This window comes from Protopterus annectens, chromosome 6.part0 (assembly GCF_019279795.1).
Source record: "Protopterus annectens isolate FY-2018-M chromosome 6.part0, PAN1.0, whole genome shotgun sequence".
Lineage (NCBI taxonomy): Eukaryota > Metazoa > Chordata > Ceratodontiformes > Protopteridae > Protopterus > Protopterus annectens.
Window position 1 is genome coordinate 717,952,843 of NC_056737.1, and position 26,421 is coordinate 717,979,263.

Genomic DNA, 26,421 nt, shown 5'->3' on the forward strand with positions numbered 1-26,421 from the left:
AAGAATCTGAGGTAAGTTGGGTGCTGCTGTGCCCATCCCTTGAGAATGGCTCCAGGCACAGAATCTTTTCCATTTTTCAGCATAATATTTTCTAGTACTAGGTCTCCTTGCCTCTAAAAATGATATCCAACACTTTACTGAGAGATGGTAAAGGAGAGATTAGGTAATTAGCCAGGCTGCTAGGTATAGGGTTTAAAGCTGAGGGTGCAGAATCTGGTTCTCCTGCTGAGACAACAGGGTAGGGGTGTGAGGCAGGTGCCATGGAGCCAACAGTGACCCACTGTGCAAGAGGGGGTACCAGTGTTGGCGTGGCCAGTCTGATGCAATCAATATCATCCTTGGATTGTCCTGCTTGATCTTTAGTAGTACTTTGGAGTAGAGGCAGAGGAGGAAAGGCATAAACTGTTTTTCCAGCTGAAGGACACAGCATCCACTTTCCAAGCTTGTTTGTGGGGTGTCCTTGTGCAAATATTGTCCAATTGGTAGTTCTGTGGGGAGGCAAAGGTACAGTTTTGTACCTACCATAAATGTAGATGTCCGATAGGTATGCATCTGCAGTCATAACATATGGGTTTGTCCTGCCTCAGGCAGCCCTTCGGTCGGCCGGATTCCAAAGTCTGGGTCTGGCCTTGGCTGATGTCACACTTTCCCCAACGTCAGAGCGTCTGGGGTATAAAAGCATCAGCCGATGACGTTTTTCTTGCCCCAGATGCCAGGTGCCCTCTAGGAAGGCTAAATTTGGATAAATGCTGAAAAGTTCCAAACATTTGCAAATTATATACAAGAATAAACAAACAAATACACCATAACAGATTCCCCCAGCTAGCTAAAAGAGGGGTAAGCACCCTAGGAATACCACAGAAGGGAAGGAGGGAGGGTAATCCTGACTGCAGATGCATACCTATCGGACATCTACATTTATGGTAGGTACAAAACTGTACTATGTCCTTCAAGGATGCATCTGCAGTCATAACATATGGGTAGAATACCATAGCCAATCTGGGGGAGGAGGTACTAAGAAAAGGATGGTGTAGTTAAGATCCCCTGCAGGACTGCAGTTGCAAACCCTGCTCTGGATTTAGAGTATAAAGGTAGATTGTAATGCTTGGCAAATGTATGCACGGAGCTCCAAGTAGCAGCTTCTAAAATGTCCTTGGTAGCCACCCCCTGTAGGAAGGCTGTAGTGGTGGCCGTGGCCCTTGTGGAGTGAGGCCTGATATTTTCAGGAACTGTCTTTCCATGAAAGGAGTAGCAAAAGCGAATGCAATTTCCTATCCATTTTGAAATTGTCTGTTTGGAAATTGCTCTTCCTTGCACCCCAGCTGCATATGCTACAAAAAGTTGGTCAGTTTTTCTGCTAGTTTTTGTTCTGTCCAAGTAGTAGCGTAGTTGTCTGTGTATATCCAGGGTGTGTAATAGTTTTTCCCCTTTATTCTGTGGATTAGGGAAGAACGTAGGCAAGTGAATAGCTTGGTTCAAGGATACCCTAGATACCACCTTTGGCATAAAAGTAGCATTGGTTCTTAGTGACACTCTGTCCTGGTGGAAAAATAGAAAAGGTTGCACTGCCATTAATGCTTGTAACTCAGACACTCTTCTTGCTGAAATGATTGCCTGAAGGAATGCAGTTTTCCAAGATAGAAACTGTAGATCCGCTGATGCTGCTGGTTCAAAAGGAGGTAGTGTCAGTGTTTCCAGCACAAAGTTGAGATCCCAGGCAGGTATAGGGGGGTCTTATTGGAGGTTTAACATTTTTGATTCCTCTCAGGAATTGTCTGAGGAGAGGGTGTGAGAAGATAGGTGGATCCACATTGTATTCTGCTGAAATTGCTGAAGCATGAATCTTAATGGAAGAAAAGGACAGGCCATTGTGGAACAATTCTGCTAAATATTCAAGGATATGCGCTAGGTTTGCCACTGTGACATCTGTGCCCTTTGATGTGCTCCAAATGAGAAATCTCTTCCATTTAGCTGAGTATGTCTTCCTTGTGGAAGGCCTGCGAGCCTCCAGGATAATGTCCTTCACCCTCTGAGATAAAACAGTTTGATTGGGATTTAAGGAATTTTCCAGGCAGTTAGCTGCAATGTTTTCAAGTTGGGATGCAGGGTCTTGAAATTGTTCTGCGTTAGAAGAAGAGGCCATAGGGGAAGAGGCCATGATTTTGCCTGAGACATGCTTCTCAATAGTGGATACCAGTGTTGTGTTGGCCAGTCCGGAGCTATTAGTATCACTTTTGGCTGTTCCTCCCTGATCTTCAGTAGAACCTTGTACATCAATGGGAGAGGTGGGAAGGCATATACTGTTAGGGCTTTCCAGCTGAAAGAGAGAGAGTCCACCCTCCAAGCTTGTGGGTGGTATGTCCTTGAGCAGAATGTCTTCAGTTGATGGTTGAATGGGGAGGCGAACAGATCTATCTCCGGCATTCCCCATGTCTTTGTTATGAGTTTGAAGATGTCTGGGTGCAGCATCCATTCGTGTGCATCCATAGTAGTTCTGCTTAAGCTGTCTGCCAGTGCATTTTCTTTCCCTGGCACGAATTGGGCCTGTAGTTGGATATTGAGATTCAGGCATAGATCCCACAGATTCATAGCCATCCGGCACAGAGGGTAAGAATGCGTGCCTCCCTGTTTGTTTATGTACCACATGACCGTGGTGTTGTCTGTCCTTATTAACAGATGTCCTTGTTGGAGGAAGGGTTTGAACGCCTCGATTGCATGCCTCACTGCCAGCATTTCCTTTTGGTTTATGTGCATGCTTAGCTGCCCTTGAGGCCATAGGCCTTGGATACATTTGTCCTCCATGTGTGCTCCCCATCCTCTGTCTGAGGCGTCCATGGTGATGGTCTGCCTTGTTCTTGGTTTGTTGAAAGGCAACCCTCCGTTGGACTGGCAGGCCTGAGCTCACCACAGGAATTCCTTTTGAAGGCATGGAATGATTGGTATCATGGTTTCTAAACTGTGACTGTGTTGAGACCATACACTCCTTAGGTACCATTGTAATTTCCTCATATGCAGTCTGGCATGTGGGATTAGAATTATGCGGGATGCCATGTAACCCAGGAACTGCAGGATTTTCCTTGCAGTAAGCTGAGTTTGTCTTGTCAGAATCATGAAGTAATCTGGAAGTTGTTTTGCTTTTCTTCTGTGAGAAAGGCCATTTGGGTGTTTGTGTCCAGATCTGCACCCAAAAAAGGTTATCCTTTGGGATGGTACTAGTCTTGACTTTTGGATGTTGACTGTGTATCCCAAGGTCTGTAACAGGTGTATGGCATAGGCCAAGTCCTTTAACAATTTTTTCTTGTTGTCCGCTTGTATTAGGCAGTCGTCCAGGTATGGATAAATCTGAATTCCCTGTAGTCTGCAATGTGCAATTACTGATGCCAGGCATTTCGTGAATACTCTGGGCGCAGTAGATAAGCCAAAAGGCAATGCTGAGAATTGATAATGCTCTGATCCTGCAAGAAATCTGAGGTGTCTTCTGCAGCTTGGTCGGATAGGGACGTGCAGGTATGCCTCCTTGAGATCTCGAGTCACCAGCCAAGACTCCTTGCCCAGCATGGGAAGAAGTTGCTGTAGTGTCAGCATTTTGAATTTTGGCACAATGAGATAAGTGTTGAGTGTGGACAAGTCGAGAATAGGCCTCCATTGATTTTCTTTTCTTGGTACAAGGAATAGTCTGGAGTAAAATCCTTGGCCTTGTTCTGAACATGGTACCTTTTCTATTGCTTTCATCTGAAGTAACTTGCTGATTTGTTTTAAAGCCTCTGCCTTCTGATTTGGTGGAAGGTTTGGCATTCCGCTTCTTTTTGGCAAAGTGTGGAAGTGAAACCTGTATCCTTTGTCTATTATTTGCAATGCCCAAGTATCCTTTGTAATGTAATGCCAGTTTTTTGAGAATGAAGCCAGCTTTCCGCCCAAGGGTGCTTCCAGTTGATCCCTGGTAGGCGGAATCAGAGTCAAGTCATTGAGTCTGTCCTGTAGTAGTGGTTGTTGTTGTAGCTGTTGCACTACTCCTCTGGTTGGCAGGCTGCCACTGACGGCCTCTGTAGGAGCCCTTCGATTGACCTCTGCCTCTAGGGCGCCTGTTCCTGCCTCTCTGGGCTCTGTCCGAGTCTGGAAAGGACCAATTTTTTGTAGGCCAGTTTCTGCTGAATCTCGGTGGTTGAACTTGCAGGAAATCTTTAACTGTTTGCACAGATTTTGCTTTTTCTTCAACCTTTTTTAGAATCTCCTGAGCAGGGGAGCCAAATAAATTTTGTTTCTCCATTGGAGCATCGAGGAGTTTAACTTTGACATGGTCTGGCAAAGATTGCTCCTTCAGCCGGCATGCCTATGAATAACTGCCCCACTCATAGCTGATCTAAATGAAGCCTCCAGTGCATCATAGCCACATTTTAAGAAATGATTACTAACCTGTTGTGAGTTATGTACCAAATCCTGAAGGGATTTACGGTCTAGGGGTTCAGAAGAAGAAAGTTTCTTATTCAATTCGTCAAGCAAATACTCTTGGTACTGTATCGTATGGAATTGACAGTTTAATGCCCTGACAAAGAGTTGCAGATGTATACATCTTCTTACCCCATCTCTCTAAAGCTCTAGACTCTCTATCAGAGGGTAGGGGATTTTTGGCAGTAGCGGCTGCAACCCCTTTAGGGCCCTGAGAAATAGTTTCTGGATCTGCAGAATGGGCTTTATACAGATGGAAATGAGAATCCGGGACCCTGTAATATCTGTCAGGTTTGGCAGGGGCCGGAGAAAGAGTATCAGGGGCTGTACTGACATCATTGTACACATCATCAATTACATTTAGAACAGGAGGTATAGCTAAGGGCCTATGCTGAGGCAAATGCAAAAAGGTCCGTAATCTTTTTCTAGAATCAGAGAAATCCTGACCTTGCCATTGAAAGTGCTCTCTCATGGAGTGTAAAGTCTCCCCAAAGGAAAACTCTTCAGGAGGGAAGGCCGAAGGGATAGATTCCTCTGCATCTGAATCCTCATAAGGCGAGTAAGCCCCTTCCTGGTGGTCTGACAACTCAGATCCATCCGTGGAATCATCTGAAGAGAGGGGTTCAGAGGGGTCAGTCCTGGGCCTTTTGTCTGGAGGAGGTTGAGAGGCCCTGTCTGGGTGAGGTTGTGAACCCCTAATTAAGGAGATAAGGTCCTCAGCCAGGCTGAGGATCTGTGAACTAGAGGAAGGCCTCTGGGGTGTAGATTTGGTAGGCAAAGCTTTTGAAAGTTTGGCAGCTTTAGCCCTAGAAAAGGCCTTAATGGACATAGAAGCTGGAGGCCTAGCTGCCCCACGTGCAGGGGTAGAAATGTCCAAAGGTATGGTGTCGGACAAATCCTGAACACTAGCTTCGGTAGGTAGTTCTGAAGCAGACTCAGCCGGGGCCTCTCGGGCCTCGGCGGTCGGAAGTATGGTTTCGGAAGAAGGAATCGTCGAGGACTCTGTTTCGGCCGAAACCGAGACACTCGCGGAAGGCCTAGCCGTGGTTTCAGCCGAAACCGCGGGCCGCGAGTGTCGGTCCTTTTCCTTGCGTTTTTTGACCATATGCGAAGTCGGATCCTCCGACGGCATTTTATAAGCAAAAGCGGCTCCAAAAAATTCCTCTGCAAACTCCGACCGACGTCTAAGAGTTCGTCGGTTGAAGGAGGCACAGGCTAAAAGTACAGATGTCCTTCATGGATGCATCTGCAGTCATAACAACTGGGTTGTCCTGTCGTCAGGCAGCCCCTCAGTCGGCCGGATTCCAAAGTCCGGGTCCGGCTTCGGCTGATGTCGCACTTCACCCGACGTCATCTCTGTTGGTCTTCGGGTATAAAAGCATCAGCCGACGCCATTTTCCCCAGTCTTTCTTGCCGCGTGGCGCCCGAAGCAGAAGCTGTTCGCAAGTGCCGGTCGGTCGGATCCAGAGATTACTTCTACCGAATACTACTTCGAAGACTTCTAAAGCTAAGTACCCGTTGGGGACTCTTTCTTGCCTCAGCCGATGTCAGAAAAAGTTAATAATTGTTTAACCTGTGGGAAACAAATACCTCATAAAGATTTCCACTCTTATTGTCTGCCTTGTTTAGGCCCAGCCCACGACGTAGCAGCCTGTTCGCCTGTGCTTCTTTCAACCGACGAACGCTTAGGCGCCGGTCAGAGTTTGCAGAACAGTTTTTCGGTTCTGATTTTGCGACATTATGCCGCCGGATCCTCCGACTACCCAATCTGCCAAAAACGCAAAGATAAAGACCGACACTCGGGTCCGCGGTTTCGCCGAAACCATGGTTAAGCAAATCGAAGTGTCTCGGTTTCGCCAAACCGAGAAAACTGATCAAAGTACAGCTGAACCTATCTCTACAACTGAGGCCCTGCTACCACTCTTGAATCGGCCTCAGAAATTTTATCCACTACGGTGGTTGCCACTGACTTATCAGACACCATTCCCTTGGATGTCTCTACCCCAGCACGTGGTGCTGCTAGGCCTCCAGCAGCCATGTCCATTAAGGCCTTCGCCAGGGCTAAAGCAGCCAAGACTACTAAGACAGTGCCTGTTAAACCCCCCACAACCAGGCCCTCTTCTAGTTCTCAAATGCTTACTTTGGCAGAAGATTTAATTTCATTAATTAGAGGATCTCAATCTCACCCAGACAGGGCCTCTCAGCCCCAGAGAAGAGACCTAGGGCAGAGCCCCCTGAGCCAGTGTCCTCTGATGATTCTGCTGACGAATCAGACATAACTGACCAGCCAGAGGCTCCTTTCTCCAATTTTGAAGATTCTGATGCTGAAGAATCCATTCCAGCTGCTTCCCCAACAGAAGAATTCTCCTTTGGGGAAACCTTACATGCCATGCGAGAGCAGTTCCAATGGCAGCAACAGGATTTTTCAGACTCCAGAAAAAGACTTAGGACCTTTCTGCACCTCCCACAGCACAGGCCCTTAGCTATACCTCCTGTTCTCTCTGTGGTGGATGATGCTTTCAATGATGTCTGCTCCGCTCCAGATTCTTTACCCCAGCCCCTGCCAAACCAGACAGATTTTACAGGGTGCCAGATACTCATCACCACCTTTACAAGGCCCCACTTGCAGACCCCGAACTATATCCCAGGGTCCCAAGGCAGTAGCACACCATAGCTAAAACCCTATTCCTTCTGAAAGGGAAGCAAGGTCATTAGACAGATGGGGTAAAATGGTCTACACTTCAGCTACTCTCTCAGCTAGAGCTTTAAACTGTCACTTTCACATGATACAATACCAAGAGTTTATGCTTGATCAGTTAACTAAAAAACTAACCACTGATGAATCTCTTGATAAGAAATATGTATTAGAAATGGTAAATAACATACAACAGGTTAGCAACCATTCCTTAAAATGTGGCTATGATGCACTGGAGGCTTCATTTAGATCAGCCATGACTGGCACAGTGATAAGAAGGCATGCATGGCTAAAGGAGCAAGCTTTACCGGATCATGTTAAAGCTAAGTTGCTAGATGCTCCTATGGATAAGACAAGTTTGTTTGGTACACCTGCCCAGCAGGTTATGAAGAAAATGGAAGAAAAGGCAAAATCTGTTCAAACAGTTAAAGATTTCTTGCAGGTTCAACCCCAAGGTTTAGCAGGATCTGGCCAGCCAAAAGTTGGTCCTTTCCTGACTCCACAAAATTTCAAAGGGGCAGGAATAGACGTTCCAGAGGCAGAAACCAATCCAGAGGAGGTGCCTACAGAGGACGACAGTGGCAAGGTAACAACAGAGGCACAGACACAACCACTGCCACTACATCAGCACAACCACAGTGACTTAACCCTAAATCCGCCTACCAGGGAACAAATAGCAGCTCCTCTAGGCGGAAAGTTAACCTTATTTTCAAAGAACTGGCACTACATAACAAAAGACAAGTGGATTTTACAAACCATAGATCAAGGTTACCGGTTTCACTTCCACACTTTACCAGTCAAAAGAGGAATGCCAAATCTACCTCCAAATCAAAAAACAGAGGCACTACAACAAATAATGGAGTTAGCAAACATGAGAGCTGTGGAAAGAGTGCCAACAGCAGAGCAAGGAAAGGGGTTCTACTCCAGACTATTCCTAGTTCCAAGAAAGGAAAAAGTTGGAGACCAATTCTAACCTGTCCACCTTAAATACATACATCATTGTCCCAAAATTCAAAATGCTGACCCTACAGCAACTTCTTCCCATGCTGGGCAAGGAGTCTTGGCTGGTAACTCTAGATCTCAAGGAGGCATACCTGCACGTCCCCATTCGACCAATCTGCAGAAGATACCTCAGATTTCTTGCAGGATCAGAGCACTATCAATTCTCAGCATTGCCCTTTGGCTTATCTACTGCCCAGAGTATTCACAAAATGCCTGGCATCAGTAATCGCCCATTGCAGACTACAGGGAATTCAAATTTACCCATACCTGGACGACTGCCTGCTACAAGGGGACAACAAAAGCAAGCTGACAACAGATTTACAAAGGGTCATTTACTTGCTACAAGCACTGGGATACACAGTCAATTTACAAAAGTCAAGGCTGATACCATCCCAAACAAGGACATTCTTGGGCTGAATTGGACACAGTAAAACAAATGGCATTCCTGACTACAGAAAACAAAAGAACTCCCTCTTTACTTCTTGGCACTAACAAAACTGAACAAGTTAACAGCAAGAAAAGTACTGCAGGCCTTGGGCTTCATGGCATCATGCATAATCTTGGTCCCATTTGCCAGACTACATATGAGAAAACTACAGTGGTACCTAAAGAATTTATGGTCCCAACACAGACACAGCCTAGAAACAGAAATCCCACTAATTCCATGCTTAAAGCAGGAGTTCCTATGGTGGGCTCAGGCATGTCAGTCAAATCCAGGCCTACCCTTTCGCAGATGTCAAGCAAGCCAGACCATCACAACAGACGCTTCAGACCTAGGATGGGGGGCCCACATGCTGGACAAATGCGTGCAAGGATTGTGGACACAGGATCAACTTCACCTGCACATCAACCTAAAAGAAATGCTGGCAGTAAAACTGGCAATCCAAAAGTTCAAACCATTTCTCCAAGAAGGCCAGTTGATGATAAGGACAGACAACACCACAGTCATATGGTACATCAACAAACAGGGAGGCACTCATTCATACCCCCTATGCAGAATGACTTTGGAGCTGTGGACCCTGGCACTCAGCTACAACATCCAGTTACAGGCAATATTTGTACCGGGAAAAGAAAATACTCTAGCAGACATATTAAGCAGAACCACATCGGATGCCCACGAATGGAAGCTGCACCCGGACATCTTCAAGACCATCTCAAAGAAATGGGGAATGCCTCAGATAGATCTATTCGCATCACCTCTCAATCACCAGCTCAAAAGTTCTGCACAAGGACATTCCACCCACTAGCATGGAAAGTGGATTCGCTCTCCTTCAGCTGGAAAGGCCTAACAGCATATGCATTCCCACCTCTTCCCTTGATACACAAAGTACTACTAAAAATCAAGGAAGAACGTCCAAGGATAATCCTAATAGCTCCAAACTGGCCAAGACAACACTGGTACCCACTGCTGAGGAGCATGTCTCGGAACAATATGTGGCCAATACCCGTGAGGCCTTTGATGTTAACGCAGAACAACTACAGCATCATACATCCAAACCTAAAACGCTGCAACTGACTGCATGGAACATCACATAGCAGCAGCTAATCCAGAACTTTCCCAAAGAGTTAAAGACATTATTCTTGAAGCACGCAGACCTTCAACAAGAAGGAACTATGCTGGAAAATGGAAAAGGTTTGTCATTTGGAGTAACGGAAAGAGGAAAAGATGTGTCAAACATAGATATGCCTAACATTCTGGAGTATCTGGCGAACTTCTTCATTCAGGCCTGTCCTACTCCTCCATCAAGATACATGCATCAGCTATTTCAGCAGAATACAGCTTTGATCCACCTGTTTTTTCGCACCCTTTGCTCAGGCAGTTCCTCAGAGGAATCAAGAATGTAAAACCTCCAAGGAAACCACCATTACCAGCTTGGGACTTAAACTTTGTGCTAGAAAAGTTGACACTTTCACCCTTTGAACCAGCAGCAACAGCAGACCTACAACACCTGTCATGGAAAACTGCTTTCCTACTGGCAATTACTTCAGCAAGGAGGGTTTCAGAACTACAGGCCTTAATGGCAGTGCAACCCTTCCCAATCTTCCACCAAGATAGAGTGTCCATGAGGACTAATCCTACATTTATGCCTAAGGTGGTATCCAGAGTGTCTTTAAACCAGGCAATCCACCTACCTACCTTCTTTCCCAACGCACAAAACAGAGGGAAAGAATACTGCATACCTTGGATGTACATAGACAGCTACGCTTACTACTTGGACAGAACAAAAAATAGCAGAAAGACTGACCAACTTTTTGTAGCCTATGCAACAGGAAGGGAAGGAAAAGCTATTTCCAAACAGACAATCTCCAAATGGATAGGAAATTGCATACGATTCTGTTACTCCTTCCATGGAAAACCAATTCCACAGAACATAAGACCTCATTCTACAAGGGCAACAGCCACTACCACAGCCTTCTTACGAGAAGTGGCAACCAAAGACATTATTGAGGCGGCTACTTGGACCTCCGTGCATACATTTGCCAAGCATTATAATTTGCCTCTATATTCCAGATCCCGAGCAGGGTTTGCCACTGCTGTACTGCAAGGGATCCTAAACACACCATAATCTACTTTTATCCTCCTCCCTAGTTGGCTATGGTATTCTACCCAGTTGTTATGACTGCAGATGCATCCATGAAGGACATAGTACAGTTTTGTACCTACCATAAATGTAGATGTCCGAACTGGATAGCATCTGCAGTCAGGATTACCCTCCCTCCTTCCCTCTGTGGTACTCCTAGGGTGTTTACCCTCCTAATAGCTAGCTGGTGGGGGGGAGTCTTTTATGGTGTATTTGTTTGTATATATGTACATACATGCTTATTTTTGTGTTTACCTCTATCTTTTGGAAACATTGGCATCTATCCAAATTTTAGCCTTCAAGAGGGCTACTGGCATCTGGGGCAAGAAACACTGAGGAAAATGGCGTCGGCTGATGCTTTTATACCCGAAGACCAACAGAGATGACGTTGGGTGAAGTGCGACATCAGCCGAAGCCGGACCCGGACTTTGGAATCCGGCCGACTGAAGGGCTGCCTGACGACAGGACAACCCAGTTGTTATGACTGCAGATGCTATCCAGTTCAGACATCTACATTTATGGTAGGTACAAAACTGTACTTTTTGTACCTACCATAAATGTAGATGTTCGAAGATCCACATTGCTGCAGTCCTTACTTATGGGTAGTCCGCTGTCCTCGGTCGGCCCGAATACCAAAGTATTAGGCTGACGCCGGTCATGGGCGCCTAGATCTGACATCAGAGCGTCAGGGTATAAAGGCGCATGACCGACGTCATATCCTCAGTCTTTTCTTGCCCCAGATGTCAGAAGGCCAAACCAGAAAGGCCACAGCCAAAAACAGAATACCTCCCAAAAACATGCCCAACAACAACCATCACCTAAAGCATAGCACCAAGTCAAACTACAGAGGGGAAGGAGGGAGGGTAAATTGACTGCAGCAATGTGGATCTTTGAACATCTACATTTATGGTAGGTACAAAACTGTACTATGTTCTTCATCTCACATTGCTGCAGTCCTTACTTATGGGTAGAATCCCAAAGCAACGGGAAAGGGAGGATGGTAAAATCATAAAGCATTAGGGGCCGCTAAAATGCCCTGTAAAATTGCAGTGGCAAATCCAGCCCTAGACTTAGAATAAAGAGGAAGGTGGTAATGTTTAGAAAAGGTATGCACTGAACTCCAAGTAGCTGCCTCCAAAATGTCTTTGTAGCTACCCCTTATAAAGGCCGTAGAAGTAGCAGTAGCCCTAGTGGAATGAGGCCTGATTCCAGCAGGAATCTCCTTACCATGATGGGAATAACAGAAAGAAATACAAAACCCAATCCATTTAGAAATAGTTTGTTTTGAAACAGGTTTACCCTGTGAACCCAAAGCAAAAGAAACAAACAATTGCTGAGACTGTCTGAACTCCTTGGTTCTGCTCAAATAATAACGCAACTGCCTGTGAATATCCAAAGTATGCAAAATTTTCTCCCCTTTATTTTGGGGGTTTGCATAAAAAGTAGGCAAATGAATAGTTTGATTTAAGGCCACACTAGAAACCACTTTAGGCATAAAGGAAGGATTAGTACGCAAAGATACCCTATCCTTATGAAAAATCAGGAAAGGCTCCACTGCCATGAGGGCCTGTAATTCAGAAACCCTTCTTGCAGAGGTAATGGCCAACAAAAAAGCAGTTTTCCATGATAAATACTTTAACTCGGCAGTAGCTGCAGGCTCAAAAGGTTGTAGAGTAAGTTTTTCCAACACAAAATTGAGATCCCAAGCAGGAGTAGGAGCTCTACGTGGGGTCTTATATTCTTTGCCCCTCTAAGAAATTGCTTAAACCAAGGATGAGAGAATAAAGGAGGGTCACAATCATAGTGAGCAGAAATGGCTGCAGCATGGACCTTTATTGAGGAGAAAGACAAACCCTTGTCCGATAATTCAGTAAGATATTGAAGAGCAACACTTAAATCAGGTTTGGAGACATCAAAGTCCTTTCCTTTGCTCCAAATAAAAAATCTCCTCCATTTATCAGCGTAAACTTTCCTGGTACTAGGCCTCCTGGCCTCCAAAATAACATTCAAAACTTGTTGTGGAAGCTGAGACCCTCCAGAGTCTAAAACAGAATATGCCAGGCTGTTAGATGCAGAGACTGAATTTTGACATTGAGGAAGTGACTGTCCTCTTGTGACAAAAGGTGCGGAATCAAAGGCAGAGGCCACAGAGGTTCTCGTACTAAACTCCTCAGTAGTGGGTACCAGTGTTGTCGAGGCCAATCCGGTGCTATCAAAATCATGGTTGGCTTGTCTTGTCTGGCCTTCAAAAGGACCTTGGGAAGAAGAGGCAGAGGTGGAAAGGCATATACATGCAGATTGTTCCAACTGAAAGACAGAGCGTCCACCTTCCAAGCTGTGTGATGAAACATTTTTGTGCAAAACTTTGGCAACTGGTAATTTAGTGGAGAAGCGAACAGATCTATGTCTGGAGTTCCCCATAACACTGTCAACTGTTGAAATACATGAGGATCCAATTTCCACTCGTGAGGATCCACTATTTGTCTGCTCAATACATCTGCTAAGGAGTTCTGTGCTCCTGGTAGAAACCTTGCCTGAAGATTGAGGTGTAGATTGAGAGCAGTTTCCCACAGAATCATCGCTTGCCTGCAAAGAGGGTAAGAATGGGCTCCCCCCTGCTTGTTGATGTACCACATGACAGTAGTGTTGTCTGTTTGAATCAACACCTGCCCTGGACGAAGTAAATCTTTGAAAGCCATCAATGCAAACTGGACTGCTAACATTTCCTTCAAGTTGATATGCAAATGTTGGAGTTTGACAGGCCACGTGTTTTGCACCCATTTTCCATTGAGGTGTGCTCCCCAAGCCTTGTCCGAGGCATCTGTCGTTAGAATCTGACTTGCCTCTGGCCGGGTCACAGAGAGTCCCTTGTTTAGGTGACATTCCTGAGCCCACCACAAAAACTCCTTCTGAATGCAAGGTATTATCTGAATGACAGTGTCTAGATCTTGGCAGTGCTGTGTCCACACATTTTTGAGATACCATTGAAGCTTCCTCATATGCAATTTGGCATTGGGAAGCACCAGAATACAAGATGCCATGAACCCCAAGGCTTGAAGGACTGTCCTTGCAGTCAGCCTGAACCGTAGAGACATTTGCTGGAAATAAAGAGAAAGGCTTCTTTGTTTGTCCGGGGTCAAAAAAGCCATCTGGGAAGCTGTATTCAGTCTCACACCCAGAAAGCACATGTCCTGAAGGGTACTAGACTGGACTTTGTTTCGTTCACAGAATACCCTAGGCATCTTAACACTGCCATCACATACTGTAGATGATAAAGAAGTTCGTCCTTTTCTTGTGCAATAATCAGACAGTCGTCCAAATAAGGATAAATCTGTATTCCTCTTAATCTGAAAAATGCTATCACTGGAGCCAGAACCTTTGTGAACACTCTGGGCGCAGTAGATAAGCCAAAGGGCAATGCAGAGAACTAATAATGTAAATTTCCAGCCCGAAAACGCAGGTATCTCCTGCAACTGTGCCTGATAGGAACATGAAGGTAAGCCTCTGAGATCCAGAGTAACCATCCAGTGATCTTTTCCCAACAGAGGTAAAAGCTGTTGTAAAGTCAGCATCTTGAACTTTGGAATGTCCAGGTAAGTGTTGAGGATAGATAAATCCAAAATTGGTCTCCACGTGTTTCCTTTCTTTGGAACTAGAAACAGGCGAGAATAAAATCCTAGGCCCACTTCTGACAGAGGAACTGGCTGTATAGCTGCTATTTGAAGAAGTAAAGAAATTTGCCTGTGAGCCTCTATCCTTTGCCGAGGAGGGACGTCTGGCATGCTTTTGAAAGGAGGCATGGTATGGAAATAGAACTTGTAACCTCGGTTTATAATGTCCAATACCCATTTGTCCTGGGTGACTAAATGCCAATTTTGCTTGAAAAGAGCTAACTTTCCTCCCAAAGGAGCTGCCAGGCAAGAGGAATCTGGCAGCTGAAAATGCAGGTCATTGGGCCTGTTTACGAAAGGACTGGCCCCTGCCCTCACCAGCAGATTGAGCAGGCGAACTCCATTGTCTCGGCCTGAAGGTACTCTGAGCTCTGCCCCTACCACGCCTAGATCTACCCCTAGACTGAGAATCAGAAGAAGGGTACGCCCACCCCTTAGTAGGCCAATTTCTACTAAACTTTGGAGGTTGTACCTGCAAAAATCTTTAACAGTCTGCATAGACTTAGCCTTGTCTTCCATTTTCTTTAAGACTGACTCCACAGGAGGACCAAACAAAACTTCAGACTGCAAAGGGGCATCCAGAATTCTAGACTTAACATGCTCAGACAAATTCTGATCCTTAAGCCAGGCGTGCCTCCGAATAACTGAACCAGTGGCAGCCACCCTAGAAGAAGCCTGTAAAGCATCAAAACCACATTGCAAAGAGTGCTTACCCACCTGTTCAGAAACATGCACTAAATCCTGCAATTCTTTACACTCTATGCCCTCTGCCAAAGCATCCACTTTAGATCTTAGCTGAGAGAGGAGGAAATTCTGATACTTCAACATATGAAACTGGCAGTTCAAAGCTCTCATTGCTAAAGTAGAAGAGGTATACACCTTCTTACCCCATCTATCCAAAGCTCTAGCTTCCTTATCCAGAGGAACCGGATTCTTAACAACAGAGGCTCTAACACCCTTAGGCCCCTGACTAATAGTTTCTGGGTCCGCCCTAGGACTCTTATACAGATATTTATGAGCCTCAGGCACCCTGTAATACCTGTCCGGTTTAACTGGGGCAGGAGGCACAGAATCTGGATTAAGGGAAGCTTCCGAGAAAACATCTGAAACAACATCCAAAACCGGAGGCATAGCTAAGGGTCTATGCTGTGGTAAAAACAAGAACTCCCTAAGTCTCTTCCGGGAATCAGAGTAATCCTGTCCCTCCCACTTAAAATGCTCCCTCATGGAATGCAGAGTTTCTGAAAATGAAAAATCCTCTGGAGGAGAAGCAGAAGGAGTGGAATCCTCTGCATCAGAATCAGAATAAGGAGGGAAATCTTGAATGTCCTCAGTAGAAGACTCGGAATCATCTGAGGCCTGCTCCAACCTTTCCAACTCTGGCTCCATCCTGGGCCTCTTATCCGGAGGGGGCATAGAACCTCTAATTAAAGTAATCAAATCCTCTGCCATTTTAAGCATGTGCTTTTTAGGCACAGACCCTGAAGAACCAGAACTGACACCAGAGGAAGGCAAAACAGACCTGCCCTTAGAAGGAGCCTTAGAAACAGTAGCAGAAGGCCTAACCACCTTAGGCATAGAAGGGAGAAAAGTAACCTGAGAGGCCCCTTCAGCCTGGCCTGCCTCCTGAGAGGCCACATCTTGTAAAATCAAAGTTTCCCCCTGGGACTCAACAGAAACTTCAGCCGGATCCACCTGTTCAGCTGTAGCTTCTAAAGGTCCGGCGTCCGAAACGGATGAATCATCCTGCCTAGGTTTTAAAGATTTGTCTTTGCGCTTCTTAGTAGAAGCAGGCGTTGGAACATCCGACGGCATATTATAATTACACCTCTTGCCAAAGACTAACCTAGCGCAATCTAACCTCCGTTTTATAGTGCGCTTATTAAACCTAGCACAAAACCGACACCCGACGCCGTGCTCGTCCCAAACAAGGAATACAAAGCGAGTGGTAATCCCTATGCGGTATCTGTTTCCCACAAGAAATACAATTATTCACTTTTTCTGACATCCGGTAAGTAACTGAGGCAAGAAAAAACAAAAATATTCCCCAATGGGGTACTTAGCCCAACTTGGTATCGGTCTGAAACTCCGAAAACGAAAAATTTCAGAACGCCGAAAGGCACTTGCAACTCTGCTTCTGCATCGGACCATGCGGCAAAAAAGACTGAGGATATGACGTCGGTCATGAGCCTTTATACCCTGACGCTCTGATGTCAGATCTAGGCGCCCATGACCGACGTCAGCCTAATACTTTGGTATTCGGGCCGACCGAGGACAGCGGACTACCCATAAGTAAGGACTGCAGCAATGTGAGATGAAGAACATCAGGCCGATACGTCGTGGTCTGGGCCTAAGCAAGGAAGGCAGTAAGAATGGAAATCCTTATGAGGTATTTGTTTCCCACAAGTTAAACAATTATTTACTTTGTCTGACATCGGCTGAGGCAAGAAAGAGTCCCCAATGGGGTACTTAGCTTTTTTCAAAGTCTTCGGTAGCTGAAATCTCGATCTGACCGACCGGCACTTGCGAACAGCTTCTGCTTCAGGTACCGCGCGGCAAGAAAGACGGAGGAAAATGGCGTTGGCTGATGCTTTTATACCCCAGACGCTCTGACGTCGGGGAAAGTGCGACATCAGCCGAGGCCAGACCCAGACTTTGGAATCCGGCCGACCGAGGGGCTGCCTGAGGCAGGACAACCCATATGTTATGACTGCAGATGCATCCTTGAAGGACATCAGCCACTATCCTACTCTTGGCCTCAAAAGAAACAGCATCAGCTGAGGAAGCAGAAGATAAAAATGGATCTGGGGAAACAGATAAACCTTTGTCTTAACAGGATCAGTAGTTTCAGGTTCTCAAAGGAAGATGGAATCTAAGACCTCATGTCTACCAGCAAAATATTTTAAAATGCACTTTTTAGATTTGTTCATTTTACAAGGTACTGCAGTTCAACTCCTGGTTGCTATAACTGCTGGAGAGAGGCTCCTCTACAGAACGCAGAAAAGGGAACCCTTGGCCCAAGGACAGAAGCTCTATGTTTGAAAAAAGCCCTGAGGTTGCAATGAAGGGCTTTCTTGTTTGAAAGTATACAGTGTTCACTTGTTAATACTAGGTAGTTTTGACTGAGTTAAAAAAGGCACCAAAGGTGGTAATCATTTGGCAAATCTGTCTGTAACAGACACACCTGTTGGTGATCTTTTCTGGGAATGCCACTCGCCTCAGAAAAATTTCCAGAATCACAAACTGAAAAAGGATGAAGTTAATACATTACAAAACAGTCACAATAGCAATATTAGTATGCGCAGTTGGATTCTTATCACAGTATTCTAGAAATTGCCTGATTGATGAGACTGACGACTTACTATCATCTGTGTTAAAAAAAAAAAAAAAAAAAAAAAAAAAAAAAAAAAAAAAAAAAAATACTGAAGATGGTATAGTTTGCATTTCCTTTTCTACTAGTTATCCTACTGATGTCCTCAGTGTGAGTAGGCCAGCTTCCAATGTTCTAGAAATCAAGCTGGATGAAGGGATGCCTGCCTGTGGCTATCTCTCAAGCGTCATGAACAGAGTTTCAGTGATATTTATAATGAACCTCTGTTCTATTTTTATATTATGTCCTTTGGTGGTCCCCAGTCTGACCATCAAGCCACTGCATGAGTACTTCTTACCCTTTAATTTTCCTGCTCGGACTACTGAAGTCAGACAATGGAAGCAAAAGTAAGGATCTGCACAGCTATCCCTTTCAAACTTTTTTTTCTGCCCTACTCTTTCCACTCGGTGAAGGATCTGTCTACAACAGCGGGTCTGCAATTCTAGATGTTAATTGCATGCTTCCATGCATCAGTACTCTCTGACAAATCTAAGAGCCTGCTCATCAGCTGATCTTACTGAAGCTATCACTTGACTTTTATAAGTGGTGTTCCAGCAGTGAAAACACACAGGCTGGCAAACTGGCAATGGCTTCTATATCACCACTCCTGCAATCTCCCCCACCACCTTGTCTCACCAGTCAAAAGTTTATCAAGGATCATAGTTAGGGCTCCATATGAAACATGGAACTATCATGCAAAAGAAACTTTCACTTTTCATGTCCATGTCTAAATAAGAAGAGCAGAGAAGAGACATAAGCAAATATAGGGTCTACTTTGGTTACAACCAGTGGGGATACGGCAACCAATACCAAACAAATGTCTCCAAGCCAACAATACTCAAATGTAATGAATCTCTCCACCTAGCAGCAAGACACTATCATTAAAAGAAAGAGAATGGAGGCAACAAAAAAATAAACAGAAAACTTGCAACAGCAAATAGTGAAGAAAACTCTGCAGGAGCATACATTATTGCTCAAAGATGCATACCTAGTGCAGGTTGAAGAGGGCAGGGGGATCTATGCATAATGTATTAGGTGGTGCATCTGCAATGCAAATACGACTGTAGTACCAATATCAGTATTCAGAAATGAATGCAGACACTTTTGTCTGCGATATTAAAGCAGCACACCATTTGTTACATTAATTTCAGCATAGAAATTTTTTTCTGTCCTCAAATTTGAATTAATTGCAACATCGGGAAACTGTACAGGGTACCAGATAATTTTGCCAGTGTTTTGACTGATCAATATTGCAAGATTGCCTCTCAACTATTTAAACTTACCAAGAATGACACCATCCCACTACTAGCTACCAGATATTCAGAAATGCACACAATATACAACTATTGAAATTTTAACCATTGAGGTCATCTTCTCCACACCCCCCCCCCCACACACAGGCTTCACTGCATACCTCTCACCGTCTTAAAGCAAGAAATCTGGACAAAGCCATAAAATAAAAATGGCACAAAGGCCCAAAAATAGGGACAAGTTTTAAATATTGCTCTTACAAACGTAGAAAGTTGATAGATTTAACAGGTTTTGCATTAGCATGAATTTTCTGAAGGGTATGAAGCCTGAACCTCAAATGTGTGTCATTTTCTGACTTCACTTTTAAAAATTTGCCACTAGTTTGCCAGAAAACCACAATTTTATGAAAATGGACAAAAAATATGCATCAAAAATCTGGACATTCGGCGAAAATCTGCATAGTTGAGAGGTGTGCTTCATTGCATAAACCAGACATTCTCAGTCATTGGTCCCAAACTCTGGGGGAAATCTCTCTCAGATCATTCTGATTACCCCACTTTCTGATTAGAAATAAAAGCGAATTTCAAGACTCTAGGAAAATGCAACTATTTCTCTGGTCATAACTTAACCTTTTCATACCCTGCTTTGACTCTACTTTTGTCTGTGATTCTTTCAGAATGCCAACTCTGATTTCCACTCTGTATAATGTTACTTTATATACTGCCTTTATGTACCCAAGCCAACTCTGGATATTCACTTTGTATGTAACATATGTATATATAGCCTTTGGTCATTTTCTCTGCATATGATGTCATGCATCTTTTGTGTTTACCTCAAACCAAGGCTGAAATAGGTTCACTGGGATCAGTACTCTACTCCAGTTAACAAATGCAAAATAGATAGATATGTAATGGAGTTGGTTACACTGGCAGAAAAGTACAGTTTTGTACCTACCATAAATGTAGATGTTCGAAGATCCACATTGCTGCAGTCCTTACACTTGGGTATAGCGCTGTCCTTGGTCGGCCCGAATACCAAAGTATATGGCTGACGCCGGTCATGGCGCATTAAACTGACGCCAGGACGTCAGGGTATAAATGCGCATGACCGACGTCATATCCTCAGTCTTTTCTTGCCCCAGATGTCAGAAGACCCTAAACAGGGTAAAATCAAAAAATTACCAAACACTAAACACCCCCACACCCAAACTATGTACAACTTCTAACAATTGTCTAATAAAGTACTAACCTAACCACACAACCACCCCTAAACACAGAGGGGACGGAGGGCGGGTAAATTGGACTGCAGCAATGTGGATCTTCGAACATCTACATTTATGGTAGGTACAAAACTGTACTATGTTCTTCATCTCACATTGCTGCAGTCCTTACACTTGGGTAGATTCCCAAAGCAGAGGTAAGGGAGGATGGCAAATCAAATAGAAGCAGGAGCTGTCAAAATGCCCTGTAGAATAGCAGTGGCAAACCCAGCCCTAGATTTAGAGTAGAGAGGAAGGTGGTAGTGCTTAGAGAAAGTATGTACTGAACTCCAAGTAGCTGCTTCCAAAATGTCCTTCGTTGACACTCCCCTTAGAAAGGCTGTAGAGGTGGCAGTAGCCCTAGTGGAATGAGGTCTGATCCCTGTTGGGATCTGCTTGCCATGCTGAGAATAACAAAAGAAATGCAAAATCCAATCCATTTAGAAAGAGTTTGCTTTGACACAGGCTTGCCCTGAGTACCTAAAGCAAAAGAAACAAACAACTGTTGCGACTGCCTGAAACCCTTAGTCCTATCTAAGTAGTAGCGTAACTGTCTGTGCACGTCCAAAGTATGCAAGATCTTTTCCCCCTTGTTTTGGGGGTCTGCATAAAAGGTAGGTAAATGAATAGACTGGTTTAAAGACACACTTGAGACCACCTTAGGCATAAAGGAAGGGTTAGTGCGTAAAGATACCCTATCCTTATGGAAGATCAAGAAAGGCTCAACAGCCATAAGGGCCTGCAATTCAGAAACCCTTCTTGCAGAGGTAATGGCCAACAAAAAAGCAGTCTTCCATGACAAATATTTTAACTCAGCCGTAGCTGCAGGCTCAAAAGGTGGCAGAGTGAGCTTTTCCAACACATAATTGAGGTCCCAAGCTGGAGTAGGAGCTCTTCGTGGAGGTCTTATGTTCTTTGCCCCTCTGAGGAATTGCTTGAACAAGGAATGAGAAAACAAAGGTGGATCACAGTCATAGTGAGCTGAAATTGCTGCAGCATGAATTTTAATGGAAGAGAAGGACAAACCCTTGTCCAATAGTTCAGTAAGATATAGAAGAGCCACACTTAAATCAGGCTCAGAAACATCCACACCCCTTGCTGCACTCCAAAGCAAAAATCTCTTCCACTTGTCCGCATACACTTTCCTTGTACTAGGTCTCCTAGCTTCCATAATCACATTCAAAACTTGTTGAGGAAGTTGAGCCCTGCTATGAGCTAAAACAGGATATGCCATGCTGTGAGATGAAGAGAGTGAAGCTTGACATTGAGTAAATGACCGTCCTTTTGAGACAACAGTTGAGGAATCAAAGGCAGGGGCCACGGTGGTTTCCTTATTAAATTTCTCAGTAGTGGGTACCAATGCTGTCGGGCCAATCTGGAGCTATCAGGATCATTCTTGGTTTGTCCTGGCTTACCTTTAGCAGAACCTTTAGAAGTAGAGGAAGTGGTGGAAAGGCATATACATGAAGGTTTTTCCAACTGAAAGAAAGAGCATCCGTTTTCCAAGCTGCCTGGTGTATCCTTTTTGTGCAAAACTTTGGCAGCTGGTGGTTTAGAGGAGAAGCGAACAGATCTATGTCTGGTGTTCCCCATGACACTGTTAATTGCTGAAATACCTGAGGATCCAGTTTCCACTCGTGGGGATCCATGATTTGCCTGCTTAACACATCTGCTAAGGAGTTCTGCACCCCCGGCAGAAACCTTGCCTGAAGATCCAGTTGTAGACTGAGAGCCGTTTCCCATAGAATCATTGCTTGTCTGCATAGAGGGTAAGAATGTGTACCCCCTTGCTTGTTGATGTACCACATGACAGTTGTGTTGTCTGTTAGAATCAACACCTGTCCCGGAAGAAGTAATTCCTTGAAAGCTGTTAATGCAAACTGGACTGCTAACATCTCCTTTAGGTTGATATGTAGATGCTGTAGTCTGGCAGGCCACTTGTCCTGTATCCATTTTCCATTGAGATGAGCCCCAAGCGTTGTCTGAGGCATCTGTTGTTAGAATCTGACTTGCCTCCGGCCGGGTCACAGAAAGTCCCTTGTTTAGGTGACATTGCTGAGCCCACCACAAGAATTCCTTTTGGATGCAAGGTATTATTGGAATGACAGTGTCCAGATCGTGGCAGTGCTGTGTCCATAGATTCTTGAGATACCATTGTAGCTTCCTCATATGCAGTTTGGCATTGGGAAGCACCAGAATACAAGATGCCATGAACCCTAAGGCTTGAAGGACTGTCCTTGCAGTCAGCCCGGACTGATGTGATAGTTGTTGGAAGTAAAGGGAAAGATTCTCTTGTTTGTCCGGGGTTAAGAAGGCCATCTGGGCTGCTGTATTCAGTCTCACACCCAGAATGCACATGTCCTGAGAGGGTACTAGACTGGACTTTGTTTCGTTCACAGAATACCCTAGGCATCTTAGCACTGTTATCACATACTTTAAATGCTGTAGAAGTTCGTCCTTGCCCTGAGCCAGAATCAGGCAATCGTCCAAATAAGGGTAGATCTGTATTCCTTTCCGTCTGAAGAAAGCTATCACTGGAGCCAGGACCTTTGTGAATACTCTGGGTGCAGTGGATAAGCCAAAGGGCAATGCAGAGAATTGATAGTGTGAATCTCCAGCTCAAAACGCAGATACTTCCTGCAGCCTAGAGTGATTGGGACATGAAGGTAAGCCTCTTGGAGATCCAAAGTTACCATCCAGTGATCCTTGCTCAGGAGGGGTAAAAGCTGTTGCAATGTCAGCATCTTGAACTTGGGGATGTCCAGAAAGGTGTTGAGGATAGACAAATCCAGAATTGGTCTCCACGTGTTCCCCTTTTTGGTACTAAGAATAGGCGAGAGTAAAATCCTAGGCCCCTTTCTGCCATAGGCACCGGTTGTATGGCCCCTATCTGTGTCAATATGGATATTTGTCTGAGAGCTTCCAATTTGTGTTGGGGCGGAATATCCGGCATGCCCTTGAACGGTGGTAAGGTATGGAAATAAAACCTGTAACCGTGGTGAATGATATCCAAGACCCATCTGTCTTGGGTAATTAAACTCAGTTCTCTTTGAAAAGTGTCAGTCTTCCTCCTAAAGGTGCTGCTAGACGTGAAGGTTCTGGCAGTTGAAAAGGTAGGTCATTGGGTCTGTCTGAAAGGGCTGACCCCTGCCCTCCCCTGAAGACTGTGCAGGTGAGCCCCCTGTCCTGGATCTAAAGGAACCCTGAGCTCTGCCCCTAGCACGCCTAGACCTACCCCTAGACTGGGAATCATAAGAAGGGTATGTCCACGCCTTGCTTGGCCAGTTTCTGCTAAACTTTGGTGGTTGAACCTGTAAAAAATCTTTAACAGTGTGCATAGATTTAGCTTTGTCCTCCATTTTCTTTAAAACTGCTTCAACAGGCGAACCAAACAACACATCAGATTGTAAAGGGGCATCCAAGATCTTTGACTTAACATGCTCAGCTAAATTCTGATCCCGTAACCAGGCGTGCCTCATGAAGGACAGTACCAGTGGCAGCCACCCTGGAAGAGGCCTGTACAGCATCAAAACCACATTGTAAGGAATGCTTACCCACCTGTTCAGACACATGTACCAGATCTTGTAACTCCTTACATTCAATACCTTCTGCCAGAGCATCTACCTTAGACTTTAACTGTGAAAGGAGATAGATTTGATATCTCAGCATGTGGAATTGACAATTTAAAGCCCTCATGGCTAAAGCTGAAGAAGTATACACTTTCTTACCCCATCTGTCTAAAGCTCTTGCTTCTTTGTCCTGCGGAACTGGATTTTTAGCCACAGAAGCCTTAACCCCTTTAGGCCCCTGAGTAACTGTCTCTGGATCTGCCCTAGGGCTTTTAAAAAGATACTTGTGAGCTTCAGGCACCCTATAGTATCTGTCCGGTTTAACAGGAGCGGGAGGTAAAGAATCAGGGTTAAGGGAAGCCTCTGCAAAAACATCTTCCACCACAGAAAGAATAGGGGGTATAGCTAAAGGCCTATGCTGAGGTAAAAACAAAAATTCCCTAAGTCTTTTCCTGGAATCAGAGAAATCCTGACCTTCCCATTTAAAATGCTCCCTCATGGCATGGAGAGTCTCTGAGAATGAAAAATCCTCAGGAGGAGAAGCAGAAGGGGTGGAGTCATCCACATCAGAATCAGAATAATGAGAAAACTCCTGTAAATCCTCAGCCGAAGACTCAGAAATATCAGAATCCTGTTCAAAATTCCCAAATTCAGGATCCACCCTAGGCCTTTTGTCAGGAGGGGGCATAGAACCCCTAATCATAGTAATTAAATCTTCAGCCATCTTAAGCATATGTCTCTTGGGCACAGGGCCTGAAGTACTAGGAGGAGCACCTGCTACAGCTGAACCTGGCCTACTCTTGGAAGAAGCCTTTGTAACAGTAGGGGAAGGCCTAACCACCTTAGGCAGAGAGGGGAGAACAGCTACCTGAGAAGCCCCTTCAGCCTGGCCTACCTCCTGTGAAGACACATCCTGTAACAACAAAGTCTCCCCCTGGGACTCTAGGGAAACTTCTGTTTGGGCCTCTGGCACAACCGTGCCCTCTAAAGAACCGACGTCCAGGTCGGGTGGTGCCTCTAACCTAGGCCTAGGTGTTTTGTCCTTGCGCTTCTTCGAGGTAGCGGGCGCCGGAACATCCGACGGCATTTTGTAATTGCACCGCTTCCCGAAGACTAACCTAGCGCAGTCAAATCTCCTCTTTATGGTACGTTTGTTAAATCTAGCGCAAGAGGAACACCCAACAACGTCGTGCTCAGGCCCTAAACACGGTATACACAAGCTGTGGTAGTCCCTATGTGGTATCTGTTTCCCGCAAGAAATACAGTTATTTACTTTTTCTGACATCCGGTAAAATACTGAGGCAAGAAAAAACCAAAATATTCCCCAACGGGGTACTTAGCCAACTTGGATTCGGTCTGAAACTCCGGTTTCGGAAAATCTCAGGACGCCAACCTGCACTCGCAAATTTGCTTCTGCATCGGACCACGCGGCAAAAAAGACTGAGGATATGACGTCGGTCATGCGCATTTATACCCTGACGTCCTGGCGTCAGTTTAATGCGCCATGACCGGCGTCAGCCATATACTTTGGTATTCGGGCCGACCAAGGACAGCGCTATACCCAAGTGTAAGGACTGCAGCAATGTGAGATGAAGAACATCATACCCATCTTCTTTCAGTGAAAGCAAATAAAACAAAATTAATTAATAAAAAACAGCAAACAGTGTAAAACATTAAAGTACAGCCGAACACATTAAGTGTACATCATCTACTCTTCCTAACTATGTAGGAGATTAAATTAAATCCCAAGCATAAAGTGAGAAGGAAAATTGATTAATTACCTGTCTTCTGCAGCCAACAACATATCTTGGACCATTTGTAGCTTTAACAATAACTAGAGAAACACAAAGGAGACAAAATGTCAATAATAGTAAATGGTTAGAAAAAGGTCACTAAACAACTTTAATTTTATGTATTACAGTCATAAAAAATACAAGTTATGTACTTGCCACATTGATAGATGTGCAGGACCAAGTCAGTGGGGGTTGGGCTGCTTGTTATCAACAAAGTGCAATGTTAGGTATTGTGTCTGAACTTCCTGACATGGCTGAAAAAGGCTTTATTTTTATTTCAGTGTGGTACCAATATTTAATTCATACTCAGCTCTGCAGGTCTTGGTTTTGTCTTAGTTCTTTCCTTATCCTCTTTTTAGCTCAACTTCTAGAGTGAGGGGATTTGATTTTAATTCTTGGGGCTAGAAGTTATTTTCTTTTACAGAATTTGTTGATGCTGGGGTTCCATCAAAGTAGTTTGTTTCTGAACTTGGCATTGTTTTTGAAACGAGTGGGGACAGAAGCTTCAATGCAGAGATGGACAGCTTTTTACATCACTAATGTGGAAATTAGTGTTACAAAGGTAGACTTGGAGAAGTCTCTAAAGATAGTGGGATTTGACATCATAAACTGGGATTTTATGCAGAATACTAGTAAAGATGGCCAGATTTGACCAAGAAGCAGCATACAGGTACAGTGCACAACAGTAACAGATTTAGCAGGCTTCAGCCCCTAGTAAGCAGGAACACAAAAGTACAGTCGTGTACACTTACCATACATGTAGATGTTAGAGTGTATTCACTGT

General features: G+C 44.7%; 1 protein-coding gene across 1 annotated transcript in view; it reads right to left on the minus strand.

Annotated features, from left to right (window-relative positions):
• The window catches only part of PSMC6 (proteasome 26S subunit, ATPase 6), a gene marked incomplete in the record, with an annotated part of 935,644 nt that overhangs the window by 523,366 nt on the left and 385,857 nt on the right, over positions 1-26,421 (minus strand). Inside the window, 1 exon segment of the mRNA XM_044074402.1 lies at positions 25,626-25,678. Coding sequence (XP_043930337.1) covers positions 25,626-25,678 — 53 coding nt within the window.